General features: G+C 35.9%; 1 protein-coding gene across 1 annotated transcript in view; it reads right to left on the reverse strand.

The window, feature by feature from the left end:
- Nucleotides 1-13,882, reverse strand: part of pla2r1 (phospholipase A2 receptor 1) — a 35,714-nt gene that overhangs the window by 3,561 nt on the left and 18,271 nt on the right. The window contains exons 10-27 of the mRNA XM_079843837.1: nt 10,799-10,911; nt 9,413-9,582; nt 9,101-9,309; nt 8,787-8,932; nt 7,571-7,655; nt 7,220-7,352; nt 6,735-6,770; nt 6,500-6,651; nt 5,110-5,165; nt 4,644-4,741; nt 4,416-4,552; nt 3,412-3,529; nt 3,214-3,326; nt 2,993-3,128; nt 1,244-1,482; nt 1,006-1,171; nt 785-916; nt 557-679 (exon numbers count right to left, since the gene is read on the reverse strand). Coding sequence (XP_079699963.1) covers nt 557-679; nt 785-916; nt 1,006-1,171; nt 1,244-1,482; nt 2,993-3,128; nt 3,214-3,326; nt 3,412-3,529; nt 4,416-4,552; nt 4,644-4,741; nt 5,110-5,165; nt 6,500-6,651; nt 6,735-6,770; nt 7,220-7,352; nt 7,571-7,655; nt 8,787-8,932; nt 9,101-9,309; nt 9,413-9,582; nt 10,799-10,911 — 2,362 coding nt within the window. The remainder of the gene's footprint in view (nt 1-556; nt 680-784; nt 917-1,005; nt 1,172-1,243; nt 1,483-2,992; nt 3,129-3,213; nt 3,327-3,411; nt 3,530-4,415; nt 4,553-4,643; nt 4,742-5,109; nt 5,166-6,499; nt 6,652-6,734; nt 6,771-7,219; nt 7,353-7,570; nt 7,656-8,786; nt 8,933-9,100; nt 9,310-9,412; nt 9,583-10,798; nt 10,912-13,882) is intronic.

The raw sequence follows: 13,882 nt of genomic DNA on the forward strand, positions 1-13,882 counted from the left end.
ATGGAGGAATGGTCTCTGATCTCTTGCCAGGTGTTCTCCAAACTCATCAAGCATTATAGAAGAAGAGATGGTGGTCCAGTGGGTTAAACCATGGAACTGATATGCAGAAGGTTGCTGGTTCGATCCCAGTGGTCACCACCAGTGTGTCCTTGAGCAAGGCACTTTACTCCATGTTGCTCCAGAGGGATTGTCCCTGTAATAAGGGCACTGTAAGTCGCTTTGGATAAAAGCATCTGTCAAATGCATAAATGTAAATGTAGAAGAAGACTCAAGAGCTGTTATCTTGGCAAAAAGAGGTTTGAAAAAGTATTGAATAAAAGGGTATGATTAATTGTGAGCAATGTGTATTAGAGAAAAACAGATTTTCCCCCATTTAAATTTCTTATTCTCCAATGAAAGGTTAGAATTTTAGAATTTTTTAAAACAAAAGGTCAAAAGGATTAACAACGCAGATTTATTGCCTTCTTTGGTCATATTTACCAAGGGTATGAATAATTTCGGGCTTGACTGTATATATATATAGAGAGAGCTCAAAATGTAACATCACATCTCTTACTGTCAGTGTTGTAGAAAATTCCAAGCCAAAATTTCCGAGGCCCCTTGTAATAACGGCCCAACTCATTAATGACGAACCGGCTCTCCTCATCATCTTGAACTGTCAGAAGTTCTGAAGAATTTCCTGACAAAAAAAAGAAGCCTTGCTAAGCCATGAAAATGCAACCAAAGTTGATCATAGCCACCCCTAGGTGGAGCTCTTGATCTAAACTATTTTAAAATGCTGTACCATTTATTTTACAGTGAATTCTCGCTTCCTCCAGGGTCATCTTTGTTACAAAACTTTTAAAATAATAGCAGCTCCCGCGAAACTTCAGCCACTGTTCAGGACATACCACTTCATAGGAGAAAGCCATGCTTTCTGTCGAGGACAAACAATGATATCAGTCAGATTTCAAGAATTTACAAACTGAAAAAATTCTACCGAAAGACGGAGAGGAATGGACTCACTCGGAGGAGGTATGTAGCATATCGCTCCTGATAGCACCATCTCACATTCAGTGTATTTCCAGCGTCCATTAACATTTATGGAGCCGCATTCTCCATCTCCAAATGGCATTTCCCAGTTAGTGAACGATCCCTCACTGCCATCGGCCCACTGATGATCTATTTCATCCTATAGATAGAGGGCGCTCTTGTTTAATACACCAACACAACTCATCAAAGTGTGATTTCAAAGCCTCCTTACATCTGTGCTGTATAAGCCAATCCAGAGTGGGTGTTCAAGTCTGTTGATGAGCACAGTGAGATAGGCCTGCTGATATGGGTCTGTGATGCTCACAAGCGCCGCCCCCTTATCAAAACATGCTTTCTGGGCCTCGTACCAGCTCAAGTTGCCGTGGATGATACGGTAACTGTGGTTCTTATACTCAGATGAATCCAGAGAGGAAGCGGTGTAATACTTCTGGGTTGGATGCTTGGTGGTGTCTGAGATAAAGGAGGGATGCACCGATATTAAAAAGCTTAGAATTATTTTCATGTTATGAACAGTAACCACCCAGCTAACAAAAATATGTTCTAAAAATGTTTTGCTAACACTCATTATTAATTATTTCAGAATTGTCTTTGAACATTCAAAATGCCCATTTAAAGAAAACTATTTTTTTTTTGTAAGTTTTTTTTTGGTTATATGAACGTTAACCAAAGTTCAATTTTATCATTTTGCAAACATTACGGGAACATTACTTTTAAATGTCCCCTGAAAATTCTGAAACAAGTAGTAACATTTAAACATTTTTTTAAAACTAAAACGTTTTAGAAAGATTTGTGCTAATGCTTTGAGAACATTATTAAAGACCAGATTACTTTGAACAAACGTTCTATTAACGTTACTGGAGGAAAGTTCTGAAAACATTCCCTGTTACCTGGGTAATCATTTTTATTTTTATTTTGTCTAAACAAATCAATCATTTTAAATACAACAAGTGAATTTAAACATCACAATATAATACACAGTATGAAAAATGGATATCCTTTTTTTTTAGCTTTGCCAAAGATTTCATTTAACAGTGTTATTAAATTACTTGTGTTTTAAAGTTAGTGACAGACGGCAAATGCAATATAAATGTAAAAATAGATTAAATGTGTATCCGCATTTAAAGGGTTAGTTCACCCAAAAATGAAAATAATGTAATTTATTACTCACCCTAATGCCGTTCCACACCCCTAAGACCTCCGTTCATCTTCGGAACACAAATTAAGATATTTGTGTTGAAATCCGATGGCTCAGTGAGGCCTGCATAGCCAGCAATGACATTTCCTCTCTCAAGATCCATTAATGTACTAAAAACATATTTAAATCAGTTCATGTGAGTACAGTGGTTCAATATTAATATTATAAAGCGACGAGAATAAATGCGGCAAAAAACGAAATAACGACTTGTATAGTGATGGCCGATTTCAAAACACTGCTTCATGAAGCTTCGTAGCGTTATGAATCGGCGTGTTGAATCATGATTCGGATCGCGTGTCAAACCGCCAAACTGCTGAAATCACGTGACTTTGGCGCTCCGAACCGCTGATTCGATACGCTGATTCATAACGCTCCATCATAACGATTCATTGAAATCGGCCATCACTATACAAGTCGTTATTTTGTTTTTTAGGCGCACCAAAAATATTCTCGTCGCTTTATAATATTAATATTGAACCACTGTACTCACATGAACTTATTTAAATATGTTTTTAGTCCATTAATGGATCTTGAGAGAGGAAATGTCATAACTGGATATGCAGGACTCACTGAGCCATCGGATTTCAACACAAATATCTTAATTTGTATTCCGAAGAGGTCTTACGGGTGTGGAACGGCGAGTAATAAATTACATTATTTTCATTTTTGGGTGAACTAACCCTTTAAATACCCACTACCGATTTATCAATAAAAAATAATACAAAAAATCACTATTGTGAATCTATTACGTGAAAATGAGCCTACCTTGCGGTTTCTGACAGACAAAGCCATAGATGCTCTCAGTACAGATGTCATCATGCCATTTCCCTGTCAGACGGAAGATGTGACTGTTGGACAGGTAAGTACAATGTGGTTCCATAGGAGATCTAGAATTATACTTCTGTAGACACACACATAGAAAAAACTTTTAAAAACTGTTAAAATCAAGTTACATTTCAAATATATTAAATCCTGAGTTTTTATACCTCCCAGTTATCATAGACGCGTGGCTTCCCATTGATCCATTCGGGAGAAAAACGTCCCTGTACACCGATCCAAACCCCCGCTGACCTGCCATGAAGCAGCATGACGATGTAGGCTTCAACCATAAGATAAAAGCCATGAGAAAAATGTCAATAGAAAACAACATCTGAAACGTCATCAGAAATGAACGTGATCTTTACCTTGTTCGATTTCATCCTCTATAGACACCAGAGATCCCTGAGAGGATGAGCAATTGGACTGTGCATCCTTCCAAGTTTTGCCCTCTTCTGGACGGGCTGGGAGATGCAGAAACAGACACTGGCAACCAAGCACAAACAAGCAATTCTCAATCATACAATAAAACACAAGAACCTTAAATGGTAAATAAAAAGTTCATAAAAAGTTCATCATATCTGAAGAAAATGGATAGAAACATACTCTGTGCAATAATTTTGGAGTGCTATTAATATTAGTTCTTAAAAAAATTAAATAAAATAAAAAAGGTACATGTGAAATAGAAAAGGCATGAGCCTACAATATTAGGAGTTAATTGTTAAATAAAAATGTTTATATTGAAAAACCTGACATTTTTCTCATGATTAATGAGAAAAAATTAATTGGATTTTATTATGTTCTATATAATTTGTGACCCTGGAGCACAAAACCAGTCATAAGTCGCACGGGTATATTTGTGGCAATAGCCAAAAATACATTGTATTGTCGATTATAAATTCTTTTATGCCAAAAATCCTTAGGATATTAAGTAGATATCATGTTCCATGAATATATTTAGTAAATTTCCTACCGTAAATATATAAAAAATGTATTATTAGTAGTAATATGCATTGCTATGGACTTTATTTGGACAACTTTAAAAGTGATTTTCTCAATATTTCGATTTTTTTTTTGCACCCTCAGATTCCAGATTTTCAAATAGTTGTATCTCGGCCAAATATTGTCCTAAACCATACATCAATGGAAAGCTTATTTATTCAGTTTTCTGATTATGCATAAATCTCAATAAATAAATAAAAAAGTACCCTTATGACTGGTTTTCTGGTCATTGTACAAAAGAAAAATAAATAGACAAACCAATAAACTACTACTTTGCAAGAGCAATATGACAGGAATATGCACTTTGTGAACCACTGATCTAGGTTACATTCTTACAAGGCTGCTAAACCAGCTTCTAGTGTATGTGAACCTTTTTTCCGTAGTAGAACCAGTTCTCTGGACATTTGCCGATATAGTGAGACTCGCGTGGGTCCTCCACTAAAGACACCGTTTGGCGCTTGCACACATAAGCATGAAGATCTTTACAGCTTCCGGCTGACCACTGACCTGCACAACATTATTGATAAGCTGTGTTTGAGTATACTAGATAATGGTACTTGTGTGTGCATAAAATATTGTGTGTACATGTATTGTTTACCGGACTGAGATGACATTTGGATGCAGTTTTGGCCAGACTTTCGGGAAAATTTACCATTTTCCCAGTTCTCATAATCCAGAGCGGATCCATCAGTCCAACTGCAGAACACAACCATAAAAGACAAAAATCCCAACATCAAGTCTGCTTCATAATGTACAGTATGTTCCTCTTATGCTCATCTTTCTTTCTTAAAGGTGAAGTGTGTATACTTGTCGACAAGCTAACTTGAGAATTTTTTTTTTTAAAGATGAAATAAAATGTCTTCCTTTTTCTTTCTGCCTTTATTTTTAACTTATTTTTTATTGATTATAAACACAAATAAGAGTGTAAACAGTGACAGAAAGCATAGACAAACACAGTGTGTATCTTTCGCTTATCATATAACAATGAATACATGAATAAAAGTCAAATGTTTTACTTTATTCTACAGTAAAAGAGACTCATTATGGTAGTCAAAGAAAGGCACCTGAGGCCATTGTGATCACTGTTAGCAGACAAACCAATCCACCAATATTCAGAGACCTAAAAAGACAGAAACAAAGATGTTCTTTTATATACATAACAATTATTATTGAACTACTGTTCAAATATTTGGGGTCAGCAAGTTTTATGTCTCTTATGCTCAATAATGCTGCATTTATTTGATCAAAACTTGATTTTTTTGGTAAAAAATAGTAATTAAAACTATAAAAAAAAATGTAATAAATGTTTACTATTTGATTATATTTTAAAATACGGCAAAGCTGAATTTTCAGCATCATTACTCAAGTCTTTAGTGTCACATGATCCTCCAGAAATAATTCTAATTGACTGATTTGATGCTCCAGAAACATTTCTTATTATTAGCAATTTTCAAATCACTTGTGCTGCTTAACATTTTTGGAAACCATGATACATTTTTTCAGGGTTTTTTAATGAATAGAAAGTTCAAAAGAACAGCATTTATTTGAAACGGGAATCTTTTTGTAACATTACAAAATTACTTTACTGTTACTTTTGAAAGGAATAATAATAAATAAATAATAAATCTAATAAATATTTGACGACAGTTAAACTAATGCTACTAATGGTGAAACTGTACATAAGTTTATCTGCTAAAAGCAGGGGGGGGGGTCTAATTTTATTTCATATATTTTGACTTATTTACAATGTTGTTGAATTCTCATACTAAACATGGCCAAAATTTCAAAAAATGAGTTGGACATATGACAGCATATTTCTGTGCCAAATACACAAGTTTTTTTTAGTATGACCCTTTATGACATCATAAAGGGTGGAATTCCTTGTATGGGCACTTCTCCCGGATGAACGTGTACGCACATCAACCAGAGCTAGAGCAAGAGCGCACCCATCAGTGATCTTATTTTATGAATATGATAACTCTTCAGAGATATGAAGGATGCAATACTACTCTATAGCTGACAACACATTTCTGTGTGAGTGTGTGTCTGTACTGTATGTGCATGTGTTTGAGTGGGAGAGAGAGAGCAGGAGAAAGAGTGTATGTGTTTTATAAATAAATATGGAAATAATTAGTTATTTTTATACTATTGTTTACTATATTTATTTGCTTGGTCAGTGTCATTGTGGATTTTGGTTCTTTTGCTGTTGTCGGCTGTTAGGACCTTTGAAACTTGGTCAAGACCTGTCTGGAACTACTTTAGCTGCGTGTTTCCCTGAAAATAATTGCCCACCTTGAACGTTTGTCAACCAATCAGATTCAAGCATTCAACAGCTTTGTAGTATAAGATCAATTTAATGCATCCCTGCTGAATAAAAGTATTAATTTTCGTTAAAAAAAACTTCCTGAGCCCAGACTTTTGAACGGTACATAAGTAAATAAATATATATAGAACCGTTATGCGTTCTCTGATGAAGTCCAGTTCCTTGCTAGAGTGGACAGAGAGAAGATCAGCACCCATCATCTTACAGGCGAAGGCGACGGCCTCCCAGGGAAATGGCACATTGGCAAAGTAATATTCAGCTCCATGGAAAAACACCCATGGCTCTACACCATAAACAAAAATAAAAATCATCATCAATACCATCAGTGAGTCTTTATAGTATTTACCTGTACTGTACTGTACTTACGGTTTCTGTACCAGTACGGCTTGACCAACGCCACACCTAAGGAAAAAATCAAACACCTACATTTCAACAATTAATTTACATTTCAGTGCAGTTTTATGGATGTTTTTCCTGCTTAAAAGACCAGCATGTTGTTGTTTTATACTAAAAAAAACATGAATTAAGTAATAACACTACACCTTTTTCAAATAAATACAAACAAATTAAAAAGTAACTATTAAAAGGATTATCTGAAAGCAGTGTGGAAATTTAAGAATGTCTAAGCTCGGGCCGGTTGCATTAACCAGACTAGTCATCCTTTTTTTCCCCATAAAGTTACATAAAAACATATTGGTCTACCAAAAAGTAAGACTGATTGGTTGGTTATTCTAGTTCTTAAGACACAGTGTTATCTTAATGGCTATGTTAATGCAACTGGTCTTTTCAACAGGTTGATAATACATTTTTCATTAAATATTTGAAATGCATAATACACCCTAAACACAAACCTTTGGGGACCTTGCAAATCCACTCATATTTGGAGTCACATGAGTGGGGCGTGAGAGTGTTTGTGAGGTCACTGTACACAGCACACATGTGAGAGTCCCCTTCATTCATATCCTCAATGAACGATGTCACCACCTACAGAATGGTATGAATATGACAATTACTTAAAATACTGTACATATACAACCTGATGAACTGGTTCCTCCAAGATGGTCTGTTTTTCTAAACAGACTTTCTGTGTTTCTTCTTTACATGTAGATAATATATTCAAACATAACCAAAGCACTCGACTCTCTGCTTTCTCTTTTTTCCTGGCTTTTTTGTTTGTTTTTATTTTTTCTCTGAATTTTTACCGGGGTGCCATCTGACCACTCCCAGGCTCCGTCAGACCTAGGGTTTCTCTTAGTAAAGCCCACCCAAAACCAGCGGCCCTCTGTACTGAAAAGAGACAAAAAGTAAAGGAAGGAAGAAATTAATAAATTAATTAATAAAAGTAAAAAATAAAATAAAAATTTGTGCTGTCGCATTAATCGCATCTAAAATAAAAGTTTGTGTTTTATAATATATGTGCATGTTTGTTTATATATAATTATATATATATATATATAATTATATATATATATTAAAACATATATGCACACAGTATATACACAGACACGCACACACAAAAATAAATAAATAAAACATATATTAAATAAACAAACTTTGATGTTAGATGTGATTAATCACAATTATCTATCTATTTGACAGCACTATATATGTGTGTGTGGGGTTTTAAATATACACACACACACATAGATTACTTATTTACAAACTATTAAGTTATATGCGATTAATCGTAATTAATCGATTTTACAGCAATAAAATAAATAAATAAATAACATTTCGAATTGCAATTAATAAATACAAATAATTCACTATATTTTTAATTAATTAATTATTTTCTGAAAATGATCTTAAGAAAATACCCAGATACAGCAGGGGCCAAAAGTCTTCAATGGAAGCATAAAAAAAAATCTGACAGTCACAAGTCACAAATCTGACTGACAGTTTGATTTGTTTATTTTACCTAGAAATATTCCAAATTATTAAATATTTATTTACTTAATATGTAAACCTTTAAGGTTTAAACTACATTTTAAATCCATTATTTTATAATGTAGTCTTAGACTTTTGCATTTATAAATGCACACTTACATAGACAGCCATGTACAATTTAAAAACACTTTTATTCAGAATTAAGAATTGATAAAAAATGAAAATAAAGACATAAAAATGTTACAAAAGTTGAACTTTCTATTTATCAAAGAATCCTGGAAAAATGCATTTAAGCAATATATTTAGCAGCACAACTGTTTAATTATATTCAAATATAAAAAAAAAAAGTTATTTTAAATTGTAATATTTCGCAATATTACTGATTTACTGCTTTTCGACTAAATACTGTAAATGCAGCCTTTGTGAGCATAAGAGACTTCTTTTTTTTTTGTTCATTCTTACCGACCTCAAAACAAAACCAAAAAATTGCGTATATACCCCCACCTGCCATGGGTAAACGTGTAAACCAACCTTTGGAACATCTTGGAGAGGAGATTTTTGACAAAATTCTGATCTTCATAATGATGGAAACTGGCCAGATCCGCACCCAAAGCCCGGCAGAAGAACTGAGCTTCAGTCCAGGTGCGCTCCATCAGGATCTTCTCACTGTGATACACCTAAACAACAAACAAACAGATGATGATCCAACAGACATGGACGGCAGTAACACACTAAATATTAAGTAAACAATGGGTAAATATGCATCAAACAAAAGATTCAAAGCAAGATTATGAGCTCATGCAGTGATTCTCTATAATGGATTTATGATTATATATATGCACTACCTTATAACAGTGAGACAGGTCTTTGCCGCTGTCCCATCCTTTCGGACATGATGAATTTACATCTATGTGTGGCACAGGCATCAGGGTATCATGGTTACCGCTCACTTCCTGTTTACACACAGCCAGGGCCTTAAAGGTGTGACAATTTTTCACCTTCCAGTGACCCAGTGCTTGACCCCCAGACATCACCACACACCCCCCTCTACTCACTGCAGACAGAGGAAGAGATGATAAAATAAATAAAGAGCGTTTAGTCTATGTGTATGTGCCTGCTAGCCCAGGTTTATGACAGTAACTGATTTATGGTCTTACCTGGCTGGTGTCGGTTCCAGTTGTTGTAGTTGAGGGGTGTCGACGAGTTGTCCTTGGTCAGCCAGCGGTACTCTCCGATTCTGCCCTGGTCCTGCAGAGCTGTCCAGTAGGATTGGGTATCAGAGCCTCCCATTTCTCTGATCAGGCTGTTTAGGAAGGCCTGCTCAAACCTGCCACAGAGAAACCACACACTCCAATTGTGATGAATGTATCTGCTTCTTTCATGTTGTAAACGTCTAAATTGCCCTTGTATAGTAAGCATTTCCTGACTCAGCTACTCATTTGAGGTTAACACTATGTATGAAACACGTTTCCAGGTTATTACAGGTTGGTTTATGATCCTGGGAAGTTCCACTAGTGACATAAACTAGCATTCAGAGGTTTTTGAAGGGAGTTAATACTTTTATTCAACAAGGATGCATTAAATGAATCAAAATTAATTAAGTGACAGACATTTATAAAGTTATAAAAGATATTTCTAATTCAAATAAATTCTTTTGAATGTTACATTCATCAAAGAATCCTGAAAGAAAAAAAAAGTATAATGGTTTCCCAAAAAATATAAAACAGCACAACTGTTTTTAACATTTAAAGCTGCAGTCTGTTACTTTTTGTGCTCTAGCGGTTAATAAACAGAACTGCATGCGTCTTGCGGAAGAACTTTGCAGCCGGAGCTACTTCTCTCTGTTTATGTCTATGGCGAGTCACGCAGGGACTGTGCTCCTCCGCAGCGGTTCCTACCAGTCTGGTCTGAAATAGTCCCAATATAAACACTTATTATAAGTGCACCATAATGATTCAGGGTAAGACAAAAACACGGTTTGGAAAATGGATTCATGTTGTAAATTCTTATATAATTTTTGTAAATCTTGAACACCAAAAAAAGTTACGGACAGCAGCTTTAACATAAGAAAGGATGTTGGAATGATTTCTTAAGGATCATGTGACACTGAACGCTGGAGTAATGATAATAAAAATGCAGCTTTGATATAACAGGAAAAATACTTTAAGATATATTACAATAGGAAACGGTTATTTTAAATTTTTTAAAAGTTTTTACTGTATTTTCAATTAAATAAATGCAGCCTTTGTGAGCATTTGAGACTTCTTTTAAAACATACCCCTTACTTTACCCCAAAATAGTAAATACAACGTGTAAAGGATTTTGTTCAGAATAAAATAGATGTACTAATTTCATATTTCATGTTTTATTTAATTCACTTACCAAGCTAATGTAGCAATATAAAAAGTAGCATACGTGTTAGGCGTTTAATTAACTAAATTCTACACTATTCAAATTGTGTACAAACTAATTTGTCACCGCTCACAGTTACTGCTTACTCTGTTCAATACCAACAAAATTTCAGCCAGACGTTTTCTACATACCTGCTTTCTACAGTAACAAGAGGAGATTTGCAATAATATCCTTTCACTGCATTCTCAAACGTCTGCTCCTGATCTGTGATCTTATAACACCAGTTGTCCTTCCTTCTCCAGCCCTGCACATGCACACAATAAGCAAACTTTAAATAGACTCTGCAAGGCTTTAATTGATATACAGATACATTAATAATATAAAAAGACTTGAATGAACATAGCATTATTAACATGCTGAGATATTTGTGAATATAAAACAGATTTCCTCACAAAAATGGTTATGGTTTGTAGTGTGTAGTACAGGATTAATGTGTCATATATAGTGTGGACTACAAAATAAGGTCTTGTGGACTTAACGGGCACGCGACAGCCATTGTAAATTCACAAGACTGCAAGTGAAGTGTGCCATTTGGGACAGGTCCTTATATGGCCAGATTTATTAAACAGGGCACATTAGCATCCCAAAAGCGATTTTGGGAGTGGAAAGTTCTGAAGGTGATCTACTGACAATGTGCAAAATAATGAACAGATGCAGCCATGTCAAGTGCAAAATGGATTGAGACTTTTCAGTGTTAAATAATAGCGCAAATACCAGTAAACCGACTATTGCAAACATTATTAAATCATGTTGCATGATTTAAATTACTGCCCACCCATATATTTTCTGTTTGAAAGGGAAACTCCTACGAGTATGCCACAAAAATAACAGTGTCCAGTCCACGCCTTTTCATCTCTAATTTTGAAAAGGTCGTAAAATCTTGACAGCAGTTTTTTTTAGGGTCTGTGCTGGCACAAGCTGTTAGTAAATCTGTCCCATATTGTCACACAGGTGGTTGTATAAACACACACAAAGATTAAGATAAAGGCAATATTGAATAAATCCACAGGATAGTCAACAAGAACAGAACACATCCATTAACTGATGACACCGGACAACTAAAACTCCTACATAACTGAACATACACTATATTGCCAAAAGTTTTGGGACATCTGCCTTTACATGCACATTAACTTTAAATGACATCCCATTCTTAATCCGTAGGGTTTAATATGGAGTTGGCCCACTCTTCGCAGCTATAACAGCTTCAACTCTTCTGGGAAAGCTTTCCACAAGGTTTAGGAGTGTGTTTATGGGAATTTTTGACCATTCTTCTAGAAGCACATTTGTGAGGTCAGGCACTGATTTTGGACGAGAAGGCCTGGCTCACAGTCTCCGCTCTAATTCATCCCAAAGGTGTTCTATCGGGTTGAGGTCAGGACTCTGTGCAGGCCAGTCAAGTTCCTCCACATCAAACTTGCTCATCCATGTCTTTATGGACCTGGCTTTGTGCACTGGTACAGAGCCATGATGGAACAGGAAGGGGCCATCCAACTGTTCCCACAAAGTTGGAAGCATGAAATTGTCCAAAATGTGTTGGTATGCTGAAGCATTAACCCTTAAATGCATACCTCGGGTCTTTAGCGACCCGAGACGTCATTCACTACCCTCCTCCTCATTCATTTTTTAAAGTTAGACATCAACCTTCTTAGTAAACCTCAATCAATCCATGTTAATATAACAATATAACAAAAAAATAATACAATTATAATTGAATGCCTGTTTATCCACTAGTTTTTTGTCAAAAATGTATAGGGTCGCTAACGACCCGAGGTGTGCAAGATTGTACTTTTTTTTCTCTGCACAATAATAAATGAATCTATAATGACGAAATGGGTGCAATTCACCTTTATTCCACAAGGTGGCAGCGTCTGATACACAATGATGAAGTGACGTTTCACTCATACTTACTGCAGACTAAAGACCCGAATATTGTAAGAATGTTTGACAAAACAGTCATGCATTTAAGGGTTAAGAGTTCCTTTCACTGGAACTAAGGGGCCAAGACCAACCCCTGAAAAACAACCCCACACCAAAATCCCCCCTCCACCAAACATTACACTTGACACAATGCAGCCAGGCAAGTACCGTTCTCCTGGCAACCGCCAAACCCAGACACATCCATCAGATTGCCAGACAGAGAAGCGTGATTCGTCACTCCAGAGAACACATCTCCACTGCTCTAGAGTCCAGTGGTGACATGCTTTACACCACGGCATCCAACGTTTTGCAATGCACTAGGTGATGTAAGGTTTGGATGCAGCTGCTTGGCCAAGGAAACCCACTCCATGAAGCTCTCTATATACACTGTTCTTGAGCTAATCTGAAGGCCACATGAAGTTTGGAGGTCTGTAGCTATTGAATCTGCAGAAAGTTGGTGAACACCTCACTAAGCGCTGGCCTCGCTCTGTGATGTTACGTGGCCTACCACTTCGTGGCTGAGTTGCTGTTGTTCCCAATTGTTTCCACTTTGTTATAAAAACACTAACAGTTGACCGTGGAATATTTAGTAGTGAGGAAATTTCACGAATGGACTTATTGCACAGGTGGCAACCTATCACGGTCTGCATGCCTAGGTACTTGATTTTATACACCTGTGACATGGAAGTGATTGGAACACCTGAATTCAATGATTTGGAGGGGTTTCCCAATACTTTTGGCAATATAGTGTATATACACGTGATAATGAGTAGATTAATGAGTGAACAGCTGGACATAAAGAGTGACCATGACAACAAATAATAAACTCGAGCAGAAGGTGGCGAAACACAAAAAGTCCAAATGGACAGAACCGTGACATGTATACACATGCAACTTATTTGAGAGAAAATATGGTATAGAATACCACTTATACTATAAATAGGGCATAGTTCATAGTAATAGCAGGTAATTTTGGGGTAAAGCGTTATCTTCAATTTTCCAGTGGCATCTGGCTGTGTTTTCACACCTGTCCTCCATTAACCCTGAGTCCCATGGCCTCAATTTAATGTCCTTCATATAACCTGGACCAGACTGAAACAAGCATTTTTAACAGCTACAAAGAGAGGCAGTCGAGTAGATGATGCTGAATTTTAAACCTTTTTATTCAGGATCAAGACTTTAGGTTAAAACTGAAATGGAAAGTATATATTTTAGGTGCGAAAATATTTTTTCACCATTTTCAGTAGGATACAAAACCATTTCAATAGATACAGAACAGATAAACGGTTGTTCTT

Source organism: Gobio gobio, assembly GCF_949357685.1.
Source record: "Gobio gobio genome assembly, chromosome: 19".
NCBI lineage: Eukaryota > Metazoa > Chordata > Actinopteri > Cypriniformes > Gobionidae > Gobio > Gobio gobio.